Source organism: Platichthys flesus, chromosome 8 (genome assembly GCF_949316205.1).
Source record: "Platichthys flesus chromosome 8, fPlaFle2.1, whole genome shotgun sequence".
NCBI lineage: Eukaryota > Metazoa > Chordata > Actinopteri > Pleuronectiformes > Pleuronectidae > Platichthys > Platichthys flesus.
This window is the reverse complement of record NC_084952.1, coordinates 4,900,364-4,920,283: the sequence shown is the minus strand read 5'-3', so window position 1 is coordinate 4,920,283 and position 19,920 is coordinate 4,900,364. Positions and strand designations below refer to the sequence as shown.

At 40.9% G+C, this 19,920-nt stretch overlaps 1 protein-coding gene across 1 annotated transcript; it reads right to left on the bottom strand.

Annotated features, from left to right (window-relative positions):
• Positions 1–309: 309 nt before the first annotated feature.
• On the bottom strand, positions 310–18,317 carry gpm6aa (glycoprotein M6Aa). Its single transcript, XM_062394513.1, has 7 exons — positions 17,980–18,317; positions 6,355–6,547; positions 5,890–6,046; positions 4,626–4,779; positions 3,881–3,957; positions 3,465–3,530; positions 310–2,408 (listed from the first exon to the last, which is right to left on the bottom strand). The coding sequence occupies exons 1-7, from the start codon at positions 18,014–18,016 to the stop codon at positions 2,256–2,258; spliced, it is 837 nt and encodes a 278-aa protein (XP_062250497.1). The 5' UTR covers positions 18,017–18,317; the 3' UTR covers positions 310–2,255.
• Between the last annotated feature and the right edge of the window lie 1,603 nt (positions 18,318–19,920).

Below are 19,920 nucleotides of genomic sequence, written 5' to 3'. Positions count from 1 at the left end.
CACAGTTAATAACAATAACGTATTGGCTCATATAGTTGCTATTAAGTAGTCAATGATATCAGGACACATTGAAATGCCAAGTTTTTATTTAATTTTTTATTTTTCAAAATCTATTTTAAGGTGTTTAACTGTTTAAAATGTATATTTATTTTGTCTTATTTTTGACTCACCTGTTATTTGTGAAGCACTTTGCACTGCACCTGTATGAAACGTGCTATATACAAATAAAGTTTGATTGATTGACATTGCAAGACACTCTCAGTGGGAGAAAGTGACATGGAAACAAAAAGGGACACAAGAGACGTCAAGTACTTATTAACAAGTACACAAGTGAGTTTTATTTATGCAAGCAAATTTGATCATACAGGTCAAATAAGCCGACTCAAGCTGTTGGCACATGAATGTACAAAACAGATTCAATTTAAAGCCTGCTACTAGAAGCATTCGTAGTGAAAGTACAAAAGACTAATACAAGGAAAAAGCAGAGAGCGTTTTTTTTTTCAGATCACTACATAGTAAGCAATGTTGGTATTAGTTTTAAGACATGGTTGAGAGCTCATCACAAACTAAACAGACACAAATCAAAGACTACAGTCTCTATTATCAGTAGCATAATGCGGTAAGCGTGGGGGGGTTAAGTACTGCACATATAAACAAAAGGTTGATCCAGCAAGACAGTCATAATCGTCAAAATAAAGAAGTGAAGTAAAGTAACGTTTGAGTCAATAAGACTATATTAATGCATGTCCATGCCACGAGAAACATCTAAATTCACAGTCTTTACTAACAGTACAGTTATCCAACTTTGAGTTGAACATCAATGCGCTTACATCTAGAGATAGAGCACAGAAATGATCAAATAAGTGCATGAAACAAGCTTTTTTTAATATTTTTGAAATACTGACAAAACAAACGTTGCCAGCCGATGAGCCGACATGTTTGTAGTTGTATGGCATCGAGATGTGTAAGCAATACAGTTACTGTCATGAACAAAATTACTGTGACACACACGTTCTGACATCTGATAATTCCACCAAGGATAGTGCCATCACACCAACAACACTTCACACCGTCAGGGTTTATTTTCCGGTTGAGACTAAAAGTGGATGTACGGTGACCTCTTCCTCTTCTCATCCGAACTATCCCCTAACGTCAGTGGTTAACATATAGGTATGCTTTGATATATCAGTATTTACAGTGCAGAGTTCTGCCAAAACAGGAGTTTCATATTTATAAAGTTCCACTTTTAAGAAATTAAAAAATTGGTCATGAAAGCATGTTTACATGTGCTTTTTGTGGCTCGTGATTCAAAGACAATGGAATCATTCACAGTCCTAAAATACATTTAAAATGGCAGGATTATTATAAAATAAGCCATAATTTCTATTTAATTAACTAATTTCCATCTTTGATAGCTATCAAACTGGTTGTCTCCTGTTTAACAGGCTTGGCACGTCTAGCAATATTTGTTTTAATCTAACGATTTGGTATTTGTGTCTTCTTGCTACTGTGTAACTTCAAATAGAAAAAACAGATTGAATTACTTTCACGTGAAAGTGGTTTTTTGATCCCTGGGAATACTGGTATGACAAAGGCTTACGCTGCTTCCTATTGTTGCATTGTGAGTTTAAAAATATTTCCAAAACTAACCACCCGTTACAGTACATAGTTTTTGAAGATGAAATCTCCGCACACACACACACACACACACGACATGAGAAATGTGCTTGAAAACCGTTTTAAGCCCCTGTTGACCCCCTCAGAAATCAGCAAAAAATAAATAATGCATGAGAGCAAAATGACACTTAGCATCAAATAAAAAACTCAAAAGAAAAATAAAACAATAATACGCAAAACTTATTCAAAGTAAAAAAAAAAGGAGAAATACTACTGCTACTTCTGATTCTAAATACTACACTAACACTACTATCAGCACTAAACAACTTGTATTCAAGAATAGTATAACTGCCATAACGATAATCGTAACACCATCCATGAGAGAGGTAAAGGGGCTTGTTTCATCTGAAATGCTGTTTGTGACTGGAGAGTTTGAGTGACGTTTCCCCCCCCAGACCACATTGTCATATGACGCACCAGTGACATCAGCGGTGGTGAGGGCCCTAGGCGCCATCCGCCCCCCCTCGGGAGGGGATGGTAGAGAGACAGAGAGAGACAGAAAGGGGGAGAGGAGAGAGAGAAAGAGAGGGAGGGAGAGAGAGGTCGGAGTGGGTTAGGGCCAGGCCTCCTGCTGCTCTTTATGTGTATGCGTTGAGACGCTCCTTGGAGCGGGTGGAGTGGATGTCGTGAAGCTCCTGCTCCTCCTTCGACTTGATGTCCTCGTACTTCTGCATTCGGCAGGCGTCCTTCACGTAGGCCCAGTTGGCAGACAGCACCATCAAGTAGTGGATCTGAGGGGAAAGTTCGGAAGTGTGAAACATTGCTTCTTTCAGGGTAGAAGCTAACACGGTTTAATGAATGAAACAGCGTAATCAGCTATATTATCTCTTGTGGATGTAAATCCTACAGTAGTTGTATATTAATCTGAAATTCAATTAAAACATTTGAAAATTTAAATTACAGATTATGTTCCCAGTGGTCCAGCAGGGGGCAGCATGATGCTAGATGTGGTCCTGTGCTTGTTACCATGGCAGCTAAGGCTATAATGAATGTGTTGTGCTTTAATGACTGAGGCTGAAACACAGCTTCTCTTTGTGAGAAGCTGTCTGATGTCTGCAGTCAGACGGATAATTGTTCGACTGGGATTCTATCGCGACAATTACAAATATTATTCCATTTGTTTTTCTTGTTAAGCTTAATTTGTTTGGTACCGTTTTTAAAGATATTTTTTTTAGCCCTGCTTGAGTTTGCCGACATCAGAGCCGACAGATTATCTGTTGCGATGATTTGTTTCCATCATTTGGCAGGAAAACAAACACGAGTTATCATTGTCCTGCTATAATCTGCCATCATAGCTGCCCTATGAAACACTCTCTGTTTTCTCAGAAAATGGCTCCTCGCAATTTACCGAGCGATGTTTGCAACAATTTTCTGAGCCTTTCTTCTCCCTGTTTCCATGACAACACATTGACATGTCTGGCGCCTCCGAAAGAGGGAGGGAGACAAACCCCATCTTTTCCACTGCGCCAAAATGCCTTCCACCCTATCTGCAGCTATTCTCTCACAGGCGAGCACGACGCAGGCCAAGTAGGAAGCAGCCACAACACAAAACACAGCTATTTTCCCAGTTATAGCATCTCTCCTCAATTACCCCCCCCCCCCCCCTATTTTTATTCAAAAACAGTTCCCGCCTACCGATGCGGGAATGATCTGCTAACTAACAACGAGGGGAAATCAGTGCTTTATGAAGAATGTGAGATGCTTCACTCGTTGGTGCTAACACTTGATTTAAGAGATATTTAGTCGCATCCCTCGAGAGGGAGGTGCAGCTTTTATGGGCGTCTCACCATAGCAATGACAGCAGCTCCTGCTCCAGCGAGGGCACAGATGAACAAGTGGAACGTCATGTCGAGCTGGAGCAAAAATAAATCACATATTAATATCTGCCAATCAAACACCTACATGAAAAGGGACCTGTTAAATGTAAAAAAAAATTGGAAATTGATTATGATCAAACAGACTCAATTAAAAAAAAGAAAGCAACACAAGGTAATATGTATATCATCACCATTAGTAAAAAAAAATTGAACAAGATGAATAATAATAACATAGAGATAATAAAACCATAAAATAATAAACACTTAATGAATAAATAAGTGTGCATTTAATTCATATTTCTCCTTTTCGAATCCTCTGGAAGGCTGATTTTCATATACACTGATTATTGATGTGGTTTGATTACTTAAAGTTGCCTTTATCTCACCTCATTGGATTCACACATCTTGAAGAATTTCTCCGATCCAGCACACACGGTTTTCGCCTCGGCGATTGGCACGATGCCTATAAAAAAAGTCACGTTAATCACAAAGCAAGTGCTACGCAATAAAAATCTGACAGAAAACACGAGCAAAAGGTGTGGAGAGGCTGATATGTACCGACAGACCATTACATTACTGTGTGCATACAGTCACACACAGGTCTGTAATGTGAAGGTGGCAGCACAAATAGTTGTTGACACAGAGGCGGCATTAATGGTAGCTGTGGCTAATGGAGTGGAAGACGTGGCACTAATTAAAAATAATGAGCCAGCCACATAAGCTTGTGATATGATGGACTGTTATGGAGCAGTTTTGATGTAATTTTTATTTTGGATCATTAAAGTTTACAGGACAATAATTCGAGGAGGAAACGGGGAGCTTCACCCTCAAATTGGACCCTTTGCTGTGTTTTATTTTGAAAGGGGGTTATTTATTAAAGTTGCTTGTTCGGTAACAAAAATATAATTAAGTGTAAAATGTATCTTATAGTTTATTACATCCCTGTGTTCAATAAATGCATTATTTATCCACAGTTTAAAGTCATTTTCCTGTAGAAACACAAAGGGCCATGAACTATATATTCTCCAAGACATTGAAATAAAGCAGCGGTTGAGGCCACAGAGATCAGAGCAAACTGAGATCTGAACGGTTGTAGGAGGGAAGAGATGGAGACAGAATATCCATTCTTACCATACTGGCGTGGGTCCAGGCAGAGTGTGGCCCCTTCCAGCACGGTAGTGTTTTGGCAGATGTTCCAGATGTTGAAGTATATAAAGACCGGCAGGGAGGTGAAAGCAGTGACTCCGAGCCAGGCCAGCATGAAGATGTATGTCAGCATGATGAACTGAAAGGGCAACAGACGAAAACAAGGATCACAACTAGACACTGTGTAAATCAAGAGTCCTAATTGAATCTATGTACGATTAAATGATTGAGGATTTGAACACTTTTACTTCTTCCATTACATCATGGGTTTGGTTCCAGGTCGTGAGATTTTAAAATTTGATCGACGTTAATCTGTGAATATATTATATGGTACAAGGTGCTCCTTGTCTGCTCCATGGCACACTTATACATTTCAGCCAGCTATAGTCTCATGTTGGTGTGGATATTTCCATGGGCACAGGATTAACCCCCACTAACTTAATGAACTCATCCATCACAAATACTATAGCGTGGCTTACATCCTTTGCCTCCATGTGGAGCCTCAGATTGGCTGAGCAATTATATTCCAGCCATAATCCTGTTAGGACGGCTCCCAGCTCTGTGATGTGCGCCAGATGAGAGTGCTTCTAATTTCTGTATTGTTATCAGCAGTTTAATATTAAATAATTTTTGACTGATGTTTTTAATAAAACAAATTTAGAGCACTTGTTATTAGAATTGATGCACACATGCAACTCAACACTTGTCTTCAGGACACAGAACCATTGCCATTGGTTAGACTGCCACACTTGCTTAGATGTAACCCTGTTTAACCCTTTTTCAGATTAACTGCAACAGAGATGGGTGAAAAACCAATGACCGCATGGTGTTTGTCACTGTGACTGCAAAAATGTGTGACCTACAGAAACCTTCACGTTCTCAACCTTTTTCTAGGGAAACTCCCTCGGGAAACTACCTGACATTTAGATTTCCATGTGATTCCGACAGCAGAAGGCTACAGAGTCTACTTCAATACAGTCATAGGGTCGGATACTGAATAGATACATAGAGGAATACATCTAAAAACAAAAGACAAAATGGGAAATCAAGAATTTAAATTTAAATGGCAGCCCACCTACACCAAGACCTGCATCCATTTGATGGTACTAGCTGTCAATCATACTGTATCCACGCCCCAATGCTTTATCATTCTTTTACTTTGAATTGGACCACTATTTACGAAATGAGCATCATGCTGTTTTCTAAATCACATAAAATTACAGATTGATGACTAAAATGTTAGTCATACCCAAGCGCTGACACAGCGTCCGCAGGTGGTGATCTTGAAGTCTCCATACAGGTCTTTGATGGCTCCACTGGTGAAGAAGCCCTCCACCATCAGCAGGATGCCATAGACGAAGAAAGCTGAGGCGATGCCGTAGATCACGTACTTTATGATGTCAATCCTGGAGAATGAATAGAGAACCAATTTGAAATTTTACAACTAGACCATATTACGCACTTTGGTGAATTTTGACCTGCAATATTTGCTTAAAATTTACTCATGTGGGACAGTGTCCTTAGTAACGTAGACAATAAAAATAATATATTGTTTATAAGCTAAAAAATTATGTGGAGATCTGGTACAGTATGGTGCAAATATGGTATGTCATGCACGTATGGTTTTCCATTTGTGGGCAAATAACCAATTCCTAATGGTCGTAATGTTTGCTTCCTAATCTAACCAACACTCAACGTCACATTATCCACTCACATGGTGAACACATCCAGTGCATCCACGGGGCTCCGCATCACCTCGAAGTAGTTCTGCAGGATGGTGACGGTGCCGGAAAGGGCCTCATGTCCGCAGCCGCAGAACAGAGCCACGCCAGCATACAGCAAGATGGTGGCTATAAGGGATGGGTACGGAATCCCACCCAGGCATTTGATGCAGCATTCAAGGCATCCTAAACACACACACAAAAAATATGCAACTGTTAGTGACCAAAGACAGAAAAGGAAATTTCAGTTTTGAATAATTCAGCAAAACTTTGCCGATGGGCAAATGCATTTGCATGTTTCACGCTGTAGAGCCATTTACTTTTTGAGAATCTCCAACAATCAGACCACGGTTGGGCGGCAGCCATGCATGCATGCGTGCACAGTGGAGCAAAATATCACAACTTCTTAAAGTGGCCTGACCTCAGTACAGTACATCTTCTCCCTGGTGTTCGAGCAGCAGAACTCATAGTATTTAAAGACACAAAAGAGAACGAGATATTTAATGGCCTCTTCTCTTTTATCTATGCCATTGTCTAGCGTCACATTTTGCCCTTATACTCTATCGGTCCACACACTATATTTGTTGTGTCAGTGGTTCAGCCCTACAGAGGATGCTGACATTTTATTCAGCACTAAAAAAGGTCCGGCTGAGCTCTACATAGTGATCCTGACCTTTAGCCCTATTCTTCTTTGGCCCCGCTTCTCTTCCCTGGGGCCCCTTAAGGTGACTAACCACTGCTCAGTTCTAACTTCAATCTCCTGTCACATAGATTGCTCACAGAGAAGCTGAGACTGTAAATACTCGCGCACGCAACTGTGTCTGTGTGAATCTTTGAGATTTATGAGTCTCCATCTTATGTCGGCGAGTGTGTGTGTGTCAGTGTGTGTGTGTGTGTGTGTTTGTTTTTGTGTGTGTGCGTGTGTGTTTGGGGCATAGGCACTCAGTCATTTCTCACTGTAGCAGAAACAGAAGTGGAATTTATTTCCTGTGGAAGCACAGAACATAACCAGACTTTATGGGGTCTTGCAGCGCATTGCGATATATTAACCACACAGTCCCATTTTTCACAAAGCCGAGCCCATTCTAAATCAATTTGTGACTCCTCATCCGCAGTTGATGATAACCTATAACCTGAATATGTGCAAAGCTGTTTGAATCACTACACGCGTGTGAAATGTGCAACATGTAATGTTGTGTTCATAAAACAGAAAACTCCCCTCGATCGGTTACATCACAATCATGGCCCATGATTAAATTCATCTGCATTCAGAGGCTCGATGGCGGCACGGACAGTTTTCATTGTCAGTTACAGAGACAATGAAAGATTTCAGGATCGTTCTTCAAGGCAGATTTCGGCACCATCTCTTTGTGGTTATCTCGTTGTCTTTGCCTGTGTTACAAAGCAGGAGTCAGCGCAAACATCCCCTCTCTTCCTCCTCCTCCTCCTCCTCCTCCGCCACCTCCTCCTCCTCCTCAGCTCTTTGCTGGTGACTCTGATCTAAACCTGAGTGGAATACCAAGTAGCTGGTCTGTGCAGAGCACTCCGATAGTCGCTGCAGCTCCAAGCCAAGCCTAGACTTCCCTAGACTATCTGCATCCTCGCTGATGTAATCTAGTGCCAGACTGTAGAATATCTGCTCTGCCTTTAATTCTCAATTTATTTTGTCCATGAAAGGTTTGCTGTGAATATGCACTGTTTCCCAAAATTGTATGGCTATGGTTTTAGGTTATGTGCATGTGTCATGTCACATTCTTAGCGTCTGTTTGAGGGTGTTTTCTCAGATCAATTGTGTAGTGTTTGAAAAATGTCCAGTTTATGAACAAATGGTTTAAAGGGGATATATATGTCTGCATAGGAGGGTTTTCTGTGGCTTCCCCTTCTTCCAGAGAACTCAGAGAATAGCGCGTCACGATATGACAAATATGGAGAATCCCTCTCTGAATAGTTAAACCATCTGCCGGCTGTATACAAAATGTCTATGTCATCACTGCCCCGGTGTTTCTCCAACATTCGTATCAGCTCGTGCTCCCAGGAGTGGGACATCACAACACGTTAGCCTTTTGGTGCCTTTTAGACTATCGGGTATTTTCGGTGTCACCTGACATCCACAGGAGCTTTTCACACCAATTCACACCTTCATTCATGTTACTCGGATAACCATAGGACTCCCTATCAGCCAGTGAAACTGATGGATGAGAATAGAATAGTGCTTTTGTCTGTCGTGCATTAAAGGGGAAAAATTATCTCTGGAAAAGTTCCCACTTTCCTTCCTTTGACTTCTCTGCACAATCATTGGTTCTTGGTAGAGTTTTCTATTTGAAGTTGTGATATCCATGAGGAGATATATTTTGGGTTTTAAGAACCAAAACCAGAAATTTTGTGCGAAAAAGCCGCCCCTACATTGATTTGGTTTATTTCTGCCAACACAGAGGACTCTGGAAACAAAATGCAGGATAGTCCAATCCAGTGGAGCCTAAGTAAGTGGTACCATGATTCATTTCACTGACTAGTTCGATTTATAAAAATAGATGACATACTTTCTTAATCGTCACGAGAAAAGATAAAAAAAATACTGTTTAAACACAGGGCGGTTTTTCAGCTCGAAAGGCGCTAAGACAGAAAGTGATCCTGTCAGCGCTTCCTCCCTCAGACTCATTATCCTGAGTTACCTTATCGTCTCAGGAAGCAGAGAGTGACAGGATTTATTGATGCGAGGGTGTTTACTGACGAGATGAGAGTGACAGCGAAGCCAGTCACAGTTATCCCTCTCGCTCTGGGTCAGTGTGCCTGTTTAAGCCACAGTAAGAACTGAACTGTCCAATCTTCTGAAATACTCACCCAGTGGATGAGAGCATTGATTTGTATGTAGCTTTGTTCTTTTGCCTGTCGTTGAATCTAAACAAATGGTTGACCATCATAAAACAACACCTTTTTACTGTTGGCTTCTTTGTTAATTTATGTTTTTGCTACAGTCAGACTTTTGAAAGACCTTAATATGGATGTTTTTCGTGGAGGCAAATTATAAACTCACACCACGAGCAAACTCTCTCCAAATAAAAATCATGTTGTTTTTCTCTTTTTATATCCACCTTAGGGACATCCTGGTTAAATTTGGTGCTGTGGCTGTTGGGAGCTCGTTCTCTACATGAAGAGGGACGAGCAGGAACATAAATGATTTATGTCGTGGCCTCAATCAAGGTTTACTACCTCTGCATTATTTACATTTCTGCACGCAGATTCAACCGGCTGAAGCCAGCATCTCGGCAAGTCCTTTTAAAATCGTATTTTTACTCCCTCCCCTGCTGTGTATCACCACCGGTCATATGAGGAACCTGGAGTCACTGCTGCTTATTACAACTCTAATTAACAGAGCTGAGCGACAACAACATCCAAATGCACGTGACTTGACTGAAGGAGGGAGCGTTTCCATGGAAGCAGTTGAAGATGTAGATCCAGGGGGTGATGGGAGAATTGGTGAGTTGTTTTAACAAGAGTGATGTTTAATTGATTGTGTGGTCTTAATTCTGTGGAGGAGAAACTCCTCAGACTCGGTAAAGAGAGGTGTGTAAGAAAAGGGCAAAACTAGAGGCAGATGACATTTGATTTCTGTATTCAGCTGTTTTCTTTGTCTGTTTTTTAAGTCGTCATATTTTTATGAGCACAATAAAAAATAAGTAGGCCGTGCTATTACAGCTTTACCGCTTTTAATTAGATGAGATTTGTTTTCGTAGTTCTCTTATCAAGTGTAGCCGCTGCTGCGTTAAACAGAACCTCCTCCAATACCGCCACATCCTCTCATTTCCCTCTCTGTGACTCCTCATTGATCTTAACTGACTGCAGAATCGAACTGGTGAAAAATGGCGAAACGGCGGCGTGAACAGACTCGAGAGAGAGAGAGAGAGAGCGACTGGATGCTTGATCCATAATTTAGAGGAGGCACAGTGAAGCAGAGCGTGAGCCTCTCACATTCATTATTCATGCTCTCTGCTTTAGCCCAACATCACCTGCGATGTAATAAAAGGATCTTCAGCTTGACAAGGAGCTCCTCCAAGTATTTGAATTGATCACGCCTGCAGATGTAGTTACTACTTGTTTTTTGAAGCCCCCTCTGACATGTCAGTCCAGTTGAGAATTTGGCCTAATTGACTTTGGCTAATCTGATTTGATGGCGGCAAAGATGTGGACCCTCATGCACTGAATGTATTTTACTTCATCAGGTCTAAGATAGTTTTGATGGCAAAATAGTCAAATTTCTCACTGAAATTGCTTAATATCATTAGATTATTACACATTAAAGGGTTATACCCAATGAGTCATGAGCAAAAAGCTTTCAAAATTAAAGAAGTCTTCTTTATGACTCTCCCACAAGGAAAGAAGATCGGAGGATATTCTTTCCCCTCTCACATGTATCATAATGTAAAATCTGGCAACAGGATTTTAGCTGGTGTGGGGTTTTAAATATTCTATCCTCCGCACAAAAACATCTCTGTTTATGGGGAATAAAGTGAAGCCCACATGACCCCAAACACTGCAGTCCAATCAACAGAAGGCGTCTCCCTAATACAAAGAGAAAGGATGACCCCCCTCCCAAGGCCCCTCCTGCCTCCCACTTCTCCTCCATCTGTCAGTGTCATATCCGACAGGCAAAAGGGACGAGCACACACACACAGACTAAACACACACATGCTCTCACTCTCACTGACCTAGTCAACATTCGCATGAAGGATGGGGTTATCCTTGAATTAATCTTAGAGATAAATGACGTCCTTCAAAGGAAACTTGGCTCCAACATGCGGCAGACGATTGGAGTTAATTAACCAAAGATTATCTGCCCTCGTTTAGGTACTAATGAGATGGATATTGTTATATTTACATTTCTTTGACCTCGCGGAAGTTTTATTAGTGACGGACTCACAGCAGATCCATGTTAACATAACATGACAGTTTAAGCAATCAATTTTCTTATTAGCTCACTTTTCAAGCCGATGGGTTCTGTTTAAAAAGTAAAAGACATTTTATAAACTGTATATATAAAAATAGAGACAGACTCCGACTCTGCAAAAAGAAGCAAATGTGGAAACGCCTTATTATTATTATGATTGTTTTTATTGTTTATAATTAAATAGACAATAAAGCATTGTTTGCATACCGTGTGATTGACAGGTAGTTGTGGGTCGCAGGTGTAGGTGGGAATTCAGCCCTCAGTCAGACTCCCCCCCCCCCCACACACACACTCTTCAAAATACTTCTTGTTTCAAAATACCAGTACGCCATTGGCCAAAGCGCCAAACTCGTTGGGTTGCCATTTGGCAGCCAATATATTCAAAAGTTTCAACAACCACCAAACCAGCTGCTCTTCAGAATATTTAAATTACCATAATTCTAATGGTTAGTTAAAAGAGTGATATTTAACAAATAGAGCCTTAATATTGCAGGACGAGTTTAATGGCACATGTCCGTTTGAGTAATATTTGATGTTCTGTGGAATAGACTCTATTTTCACCACATGCAGACTGAGCCTTAATTGTTCCAATTAGCATAGGCAGCTGTGGTGTGAACTGTATCAGTGCCAGTAAATTCCCCTCTTGAACCTAAAACAAACAGTGATTTAAAGCGTTGCAACCTCCATATTTTCTGTGTTGTCATTTGAGATGCCGACAGACACAGAGACGAAAAGATGAGGACTGTTTACACCAGTAAATGTTGGGCTGTTGACCTGTGTGCAGAGAAAAGTTGTTGGAATGGACTGGAATGGTACCATTCTGGGAATATGGACAAATATTATGTCAAGATAAGTCTATAATCAAAAATTATCACAATATTATTTCTATTATAACCTGAGTAATGAGTTATTTCTGCTCTTGGGTAAAGATTGTTTAATTGCTATTTTTTATTTTTCCAATATTTCTTTAAAATAATGGAGTACTACTGATCCTAATACTGATGTGCTACAGTGCTGGATCTATCTTCATGTAATAAGAAATATGTCTTAAAAATCACTAATCACTTTTAATGTGTTGCCATTTTGTCAGAGTTACATGTAAATATAAATTGAATACCTAAAGTAAACCTATACATATAATAGGAATCTAAATAGCTGGTTCTACACAAATTAACATCAGGCTGATTCCAATTAATGCTTTTTAATGCAGATACTGGCCTGTAATGATTATACTTATGTCTTTGTCTGCACATGCTTAATTAAACATCACATAGGAATGTTAAGCTTTGCTTTTGGTGCAGAGACAAATGTATACGACGCAGTGGCAGAGGAGGGAATGAACCAAATCGAATAAAGGAGGTGACATAAAAGAGAATAATAATCAAATTTTATGTCTGGTGCACGTTGACTGCAATTCCACCAGGAGACGTCCAATCAGACTCAATGTTTGTGCATCCAACTACATGTTGTTAGTTCCTTGTTAGTGGAGGAGTCTTGCATGGGGGGTGGGGTGGCAGCGAGCCTGGTCCTAGAGAGGGAGGGAGGGAGGGAGGTAGATCTCAGTGGGGGATGGTACGTCTGTGTCTGCCTGAGAGTAATGGGCGTATACGTGTCTCGTTGCTTTCCTATATTTAATGCGAAGCCCCCCTTTCCCCTGAAGCAGGCAGGTTTTTTTTCTTTCTCTCCCGCTCCCTCACACTACCCCCCCCCCATCTCCTCTGCGCATGTTTAATCAACCAGTATGGTTGCCATGCCAACTGCAGCACAAAATCTGCGAATAGGCCGGGTACATCAGAGCCGTGACCCACTTACTGTATGTCAACAAATTCAGTGGGACAATAGTGAAGGAGACACACTATACACAGAGATAACCCCTCTGGGCAAGAAGGACGTTACAGGCCAGGTCCAAAAGCTCGGCCGCTGATTTCCTCTCTTCATTTTCTTTTCTTTTTTTTTTTTTTTGCTGAGAGATGGAGGAGGCTGAACACGACTGCGTGACTGCCGAGCAGAGACGAGTCTTTTGTCTGCGTTAAATTCACTTCACAGGAACTTAAGGGCAAATGTCAAAAACTCAGGAGGGGAGAGCAGGGCTATTCTTTTACTCTGAATTCGTACACTTGACTTTATAAGAAGCCAACACCTAGCGGTTGAGGGATTGAAGTCACAGATACTAGAATATAAATCTTTATAATAAACCTGTCTTCGGTATCTGATTGAATCTACGCAATTGCGTTCGGTTCACAACAGTTTCAACACGCTCCCCTTTGAAAAGAATGACTTTTAAAATGTGATTTTATCTGTGAAAGGCTGTCTTTAAAATTACCATAGAATATATGAAAAACACTATAAAATGCCCATTTATGTGTCTAAATTGCATTTTTATTATTAAATTTAAACAATTAAAAGCAACTATTGGAGTACTGTCATATTACAATCTTAAAATCTCATATTGATATATTAAACACCTGTTATCCTGGATATAAAAACCTGTAGCAGTGATTCCTGTGAGAACAATCAGAAAACTCTCCAGTTCTCCAATAACACGCCCAACAATGAACATTTGGTGGAACTCCACAAACTTCTGCTTGGCTCGGGAAAAATACAGCTTCAGAACAACAAGGGAGAGAGCGAGAGAAAGAGGGGGGAAGGAAATCGCTGTCGATATTTAGAGGCCGTCATGGGACACAAACTCTCCATTGATGTGTTTACCAGTTTAATAAATTCAGATCAGAAGCTCTTAAAGGCAACATTATCAGCATCAGAGTGAATGGAAGGAAAACTCAGGCTGCTCCTACCTAGAAATGAAAGAACACTTTCACAAACACTATATTAAGCCCTAAAATGAAATGCTTTTCTGCAAATATGAGTATCACATAGCTTGTGCATTTCCAGTCGACCAAATAAGGTCTGTTTGTTTTTTTCTTGATTGTTACTATAACACAAACACTCCTGGATGGAGTACCATGAAAACTTGGTGAAAGAATCATGTGTGGGTCAAGAAATATCTAGATCAGGGGCCAGGGCCAGGAGATGTTTGTTAATTTAAGGGATCTTGATGAAATAGTCTGGGACTGATATTTACAAAAAAAATCTAGTGAATTTACATGTGGTTTCCTGAGGGGCTGGGACTATGAGTGCCATTACAGGTTTGTTATTTATGGTCATGTACTGTGTACTGGCCCAACGGCGTCATATATTCAAAGCGGCTTTTTTGTTCTCACCAAGCCGGCAAATTTCCCATTTATTGCCGGAGATGAAAATTAAGTTCATTGTTTATTCTCTCATTTGACTAAACCTCATGTTGTTGTGTTTTATGAAAATTAACGATAAATTTAAATGATATTCTCAACATTTAAGATGTTCCCAAGTTAGTAGCCTGATCCACCAGAAGGGAAGTGGTGCCTTGGAGAGTAAATTCTTGGCTCGGGAATGGTCGGGTTGGGCTCTTTCTTCAGATTTTTCATTCAGTGCTGATAGGAACAAATGTGAACTACATCTCCAGAATATTCTGACTCAATTTCTTGTGTACTTGTGCTCATTTGCAAAACTGCAATCATTTCAACCCTGAGTTCACACGAGTGGAAAACTGCTTTGTCAACCAAAGGTGTTGGTCTGCTCCCTGCTGCTCTTGGCCCTATTTGGTCCATGGTGTGGGCACTGCTACATTTGGCTAGCAGCTGAAGTGAGCAGTTCCCACCTGGTGTGTCTGACGCATAATCAGAGATTTGCACCTTGAGAAAATGAAGACAGAAGGACATCAGCATGCTGCAAGTGCACCCGTTGACACCGACACCTTGCCTCAGATTGACACACCTATTTGTATGCATTTTGCCATCAGCTATGATGATGATGATGATGTTTAATCAGTAGAATCATATTGAATTGTCCTTTTAAGAATGTCGTAAACATAGCAGAGGTAGGACCCGGTTGACATTAAAGCCCCTTTAAGGGGCCTCATCCATAGGAAAATGTGGCTTGACATTCATAAGCTTTTAAAAGTGTTATGGCTGCACAGAGATGTTGTCGTAGTGCTCGTGTTTGAGAAATTCTGCTCTGAGCAATGTTTGCCAGATTATTCAGTGTATCCCTGTGTTAACTCTACCTCTGTGTTGACCTGTGATGCACTGAGGTTTATTCTGGGAGAGAGCAACAGCAACAGAAATTGTTGTTGGTCTTTGCTCTTTTTCTAGGAGTCATTTAATACCAAAGATGATCCTGGGGTACAACTTGCTAGTTGCATCTTATAACTTATATTAATGCTCATAACTCAAGTATAAACAATGATTCTTACTTACTTTTAAACAGAGAAACGTGAAGGGACATCTGTAATGTTCATCAGGCCTCATCAGAACCATAACATCAACCTGTTATCTTATATAATGCTGAGCTGTCAGTTCTCAAGTCAATCATTTGATGAAAGTGAGCCCTGCTGTCTTGTTCTCACACATTTATCTTACTTTGTGTCACTTCATCAATCAGAAAAATCTCCTGAAATTATCTGTCATGATGATATCTGTCAAAAGGTTTAGAGAGAAACCTTTTTACTCAAGTAGTTTTTATGGCTTCAACAATTGACACTTGACCATTGCTGTCCCCCTATCACAACACATAGTTTTATTCAAATATTTAAAACTGTAATGGTCACCCTGCTATGGGTTCACATCAACATAACCAACAAAGTTTAAACTTATCAAATCAAATTTGTCTTCACACATGGCCAGTGACTCATGGGGCGGTGTCACTATGGTAACCATAGGGCTGAGATAGGGTGCATCTGTCCGTCATGGACCAGATTGAACGTCAGCTGGTAACAGGGTGGGCATTTCCTTTTTTAATTCTATTTTTTAAACAAACAACCTGTATAAGAACACTAACTTTGTATACAATGAAAATTGCAGCCATAAATACATTATTTTGGTCCAAAAACTGTAAATGTTTGTTAATTTCTCCATGAATGCATCTTTCATTTTACCCTGGACTTATTTTCCCAGATAGATATTTGATCAAGCTTCACATCCTTCCTTTCTAATCATACAGCAAAACAATTACGTCACCGAAAATGTATAAATGAATAAATAAAAAAATAAATAGGGAAATTACGTTTCTTCTCTACTCTGACTGTGTTAAATAAATACAAATCTATGTAAAGACTTCTGTTAGCAATCTTTTTAGATTTCCAGTGGAAAATGCAAGAAAATGCTTGATTTAATCTCATTGAGATTTCAGTATATTTGCTCACATACATACTGTTAATGTAATAACAGAGTCTTTACAAACCCACACTTCACCCATGTAAATGGACACATATGCACAGCTTGCATGGCTGCATCTTCCAGTTGGGTGAGCATTTGCGTTAGTGGCCAAGGATGACAGCTTTTTCTTTCTGAATAGGATCGTGAGAGTGCACACCTAGTAATGGCGGCCAGGAGGTATTGGCTCAAAATCTGTTTTCAGTGGCTCAGTATGAATTGTGGTGTGAGCAGCTCCCTCATAAATAATCTTCTAGCCATTTTATCAATCCCTTTCATCAGCAAAGGAAAAACATATAATCTTTGAATTATTAACATACACTCAACCCTGATTCTCTTTCTATAGATGATTATGCTTTTATGTTCCACCTCACGAATCTCTCATCCCTTCACTTTCCCTTCATATCTGACTCTGTATCTCCTTCTGTCTCTTTGCTTCCCACACTCAAAGATCTCTGCGAACTATTTCTGTGTTATTGAAATGTCATCAGCAGGAGTGGGCGAAGAAAGAATAGATAATGACTACACTTGGCCACTGCCATGGCAACTGTTTCAGCTCATGTATGTGCCTGAGAGGAGTGCTGGGCTGCAGGGAGGAGAGATGGGAGGAGGCGGGAGGAGGAGAGGGGTGTGGGGGGGGGGGGAGCGGCAGAAACACAACACAAACATACGAAGCCATGCCTGACACATGAAGTAAATCTGAAAAGATAAAGATGCAAGTGTTTTCTACAGGACAGCATTATCCTGGTCATCCGTGTTTGTGTGTTATTTTGGGGATTGCTTTGAAAAATAACAAGCCTATTGAAAATGCTGCAGTCCGCTGGTAAACACAAACACATCAACAACACATTCGCTTGTGTGAGTCCCAGCAGTGCACTCAATCATTCATGCAGAGAAAAGGTGATGGTGCTGGGTTGGGGGGTGTGTGGGTGAAGTATAAATAGCAATTCCACTTTGAACAAAGCAAACAGTGCCCCTCTGAAATGAACGCAGAGAAACTCCTGCACCCAGCATCAACATGAATGCCGCAAAACCGGCCGGGTGTTTGTGTCCCTGCACACAAAGGACAGAACCTGGCAGCCGATGGGTTTCGCGAGTGAAGAAGCTTGGTTTGGTTCTCCACTCTTCATGTCACCGTGACAGGCATGAAAACCTTATCACACAAACAAAGGCAGCCCCAGCCCTCTCCTCTGAAGCAGTTCACACCCCTCAGACTACCCGAACACCACACACAGACACGCACTCCTCAGTGGAGTGGCTGAATCTCAATGGACAAAGGAATTACCCCCCAAACAGCTGCTCTCCTATTCAGAAAGGGAGAGGCACACATTCGTCTCTGCGGAGGGAGGCAGCACTGACAAAAACACCCAATGTCAGATTTATTAAAGGGAATCCACCCAAACGCGAGCTGAATACTTTCTTACCTTTCTGGGTCTGCCCCTCATCCAGGTCCTCTTCCATTGTGCTGATGCTGTTTTAGAGCAACACGGGATGTGTGATAAAAATGCTGCTTTTAAGTCGCAGGCACGAAACCCTTATTTGTTTTTAAGGGGTAGTCCACACAGCACCTCCCTGGATCTCACTTTCCCACTATCTCTCTAAATGTCCCTACTGAGCGCCGAGATTGCCTGTCAGCTGTGGTTTCCGTCAAGCGTCCGGGAGATGCGAGGGAATCACTGAGTCTTTGTGGTGCTGTCCATTGCAAAGCTGCTGTGGCAAGTGCTGAAACCCCCTTAGTCCCTGGACCAGGAGGAGGAGGAGGAAGAGGAGGAGGAGGGGAGGAGGGGGGCTGGATGGAACAGAGGGTGGTCTCTATGTGGCAGGAAAGCGCATGTGCGACGGAGGGGTATGCAGCTGAAAAAGGCAGGTGTGTGGATAAATGTGGAAATAAAACAACGATAGCAGCAGAAGATTAAAAACAGAGTGAACATGGAGCCTCAGACTGCGTCACGTTAAGGTGGGGGTGCTCACAAACTCATTTTACCCATCCTCACCCAACCCACCCTAAACACCCCTAGCTTTCGGTTTGAATGGTTAAGCCTGACAAGCCCCCCCAACCCACCGACAGCGGCTCTGCTGCATTAACTGAACCTTTCCTTAAATAAGGAAGGGGAGGGGAGGGGGGGCATCTGATTTCAAAATGGGATTCTCCTAATCTTATTAGTCATACAGATTCAATTATACGATCAGCAAGGAGGTGTCATTGGATTCTTATCACAGTATGTGTGTGTTTTGGTTGAAATTGATTTTCAGTGAGTTGAGGTTTTATAGCCCCTGGTCTCTAGAAACTTTTGACAGCCATTGAGTTCCTCCTTTTTTATTTATTTATTATTATTATTTATTATATGTTTCTACTGCACAAAAAACATTATGTGTTAAATTCCATAGAGAAGATCACGTTTAATTGTCTTTTTGGGTAGCTAGGTTAAGAGACCACTACAAAAAGAATAGTCAAAACCACTCCCGGTAACTTTCGGACACCGAACCTTTGACTCTGGGCTTATTTTCCTAAATTTATAGTTAGTTTATAGTTTCAGTAATTACCTTGATTTAATTCTGAGTCTGTTAGAACACCAAGCATTCTGAATTCTGACCGTCTTTGGCTTTTAGAGCAAGGTAACTTAGTCATTTACTGATACTTAATATTGTGGTTGAAACAAAACAATCACTGTTTTGTCCTTCTTTAGTTCGTCTCCAATCATTTATCTGGTCTAAACAATAACAAGATGACTGAGAACTGATCCCTGGGGGACTCCACACGTCACAGAGACTCACTGTCAGATTCATAATATTGTGAAAAAACAACTTGGGTCTTCTAAATAAGACCTGAACCAAATTAGGACGGGTCCGGGAATTCCTGCTCAATCTCCTCACTTGTCCAACAATATTCTGTGATCGACAGTGTCCAGTAAAATCACACCTGATATTTCTATTTTTATCAATATTCAGCCATTTGTCAAGTTTTTATTTTTTTACGGTGGTGAAGTCGGAAGTTTATTAGAAACCACTTTCTCAGTAATCATAGCAAGAAAAAATTCTGATAGCATCGAGTCAAGACAGGAAGTCAGTAACATCGGATTGAAAACTGTTCATCGAGGAAATCGTGACAAACAGAGGAAACAAGCAGAACCTATTACATTTCTCTATGGGAAGTTTCTGGGGCTTTCTGAGGGGATGTAAGCTTGTCAACTATATGGGAAATGGAGTGTGGGTATTATTGATGCTCTTCTAAATCATCTGAGCTCATGCAATGGAACAGCACCACAACAAATTCATACACAGAATGTGCAATTTATCAACTTTTTATGATCTAAAATGCGTGAGGTGATGCACGTAGATGGATGGACGATCACTGAGGTACATTA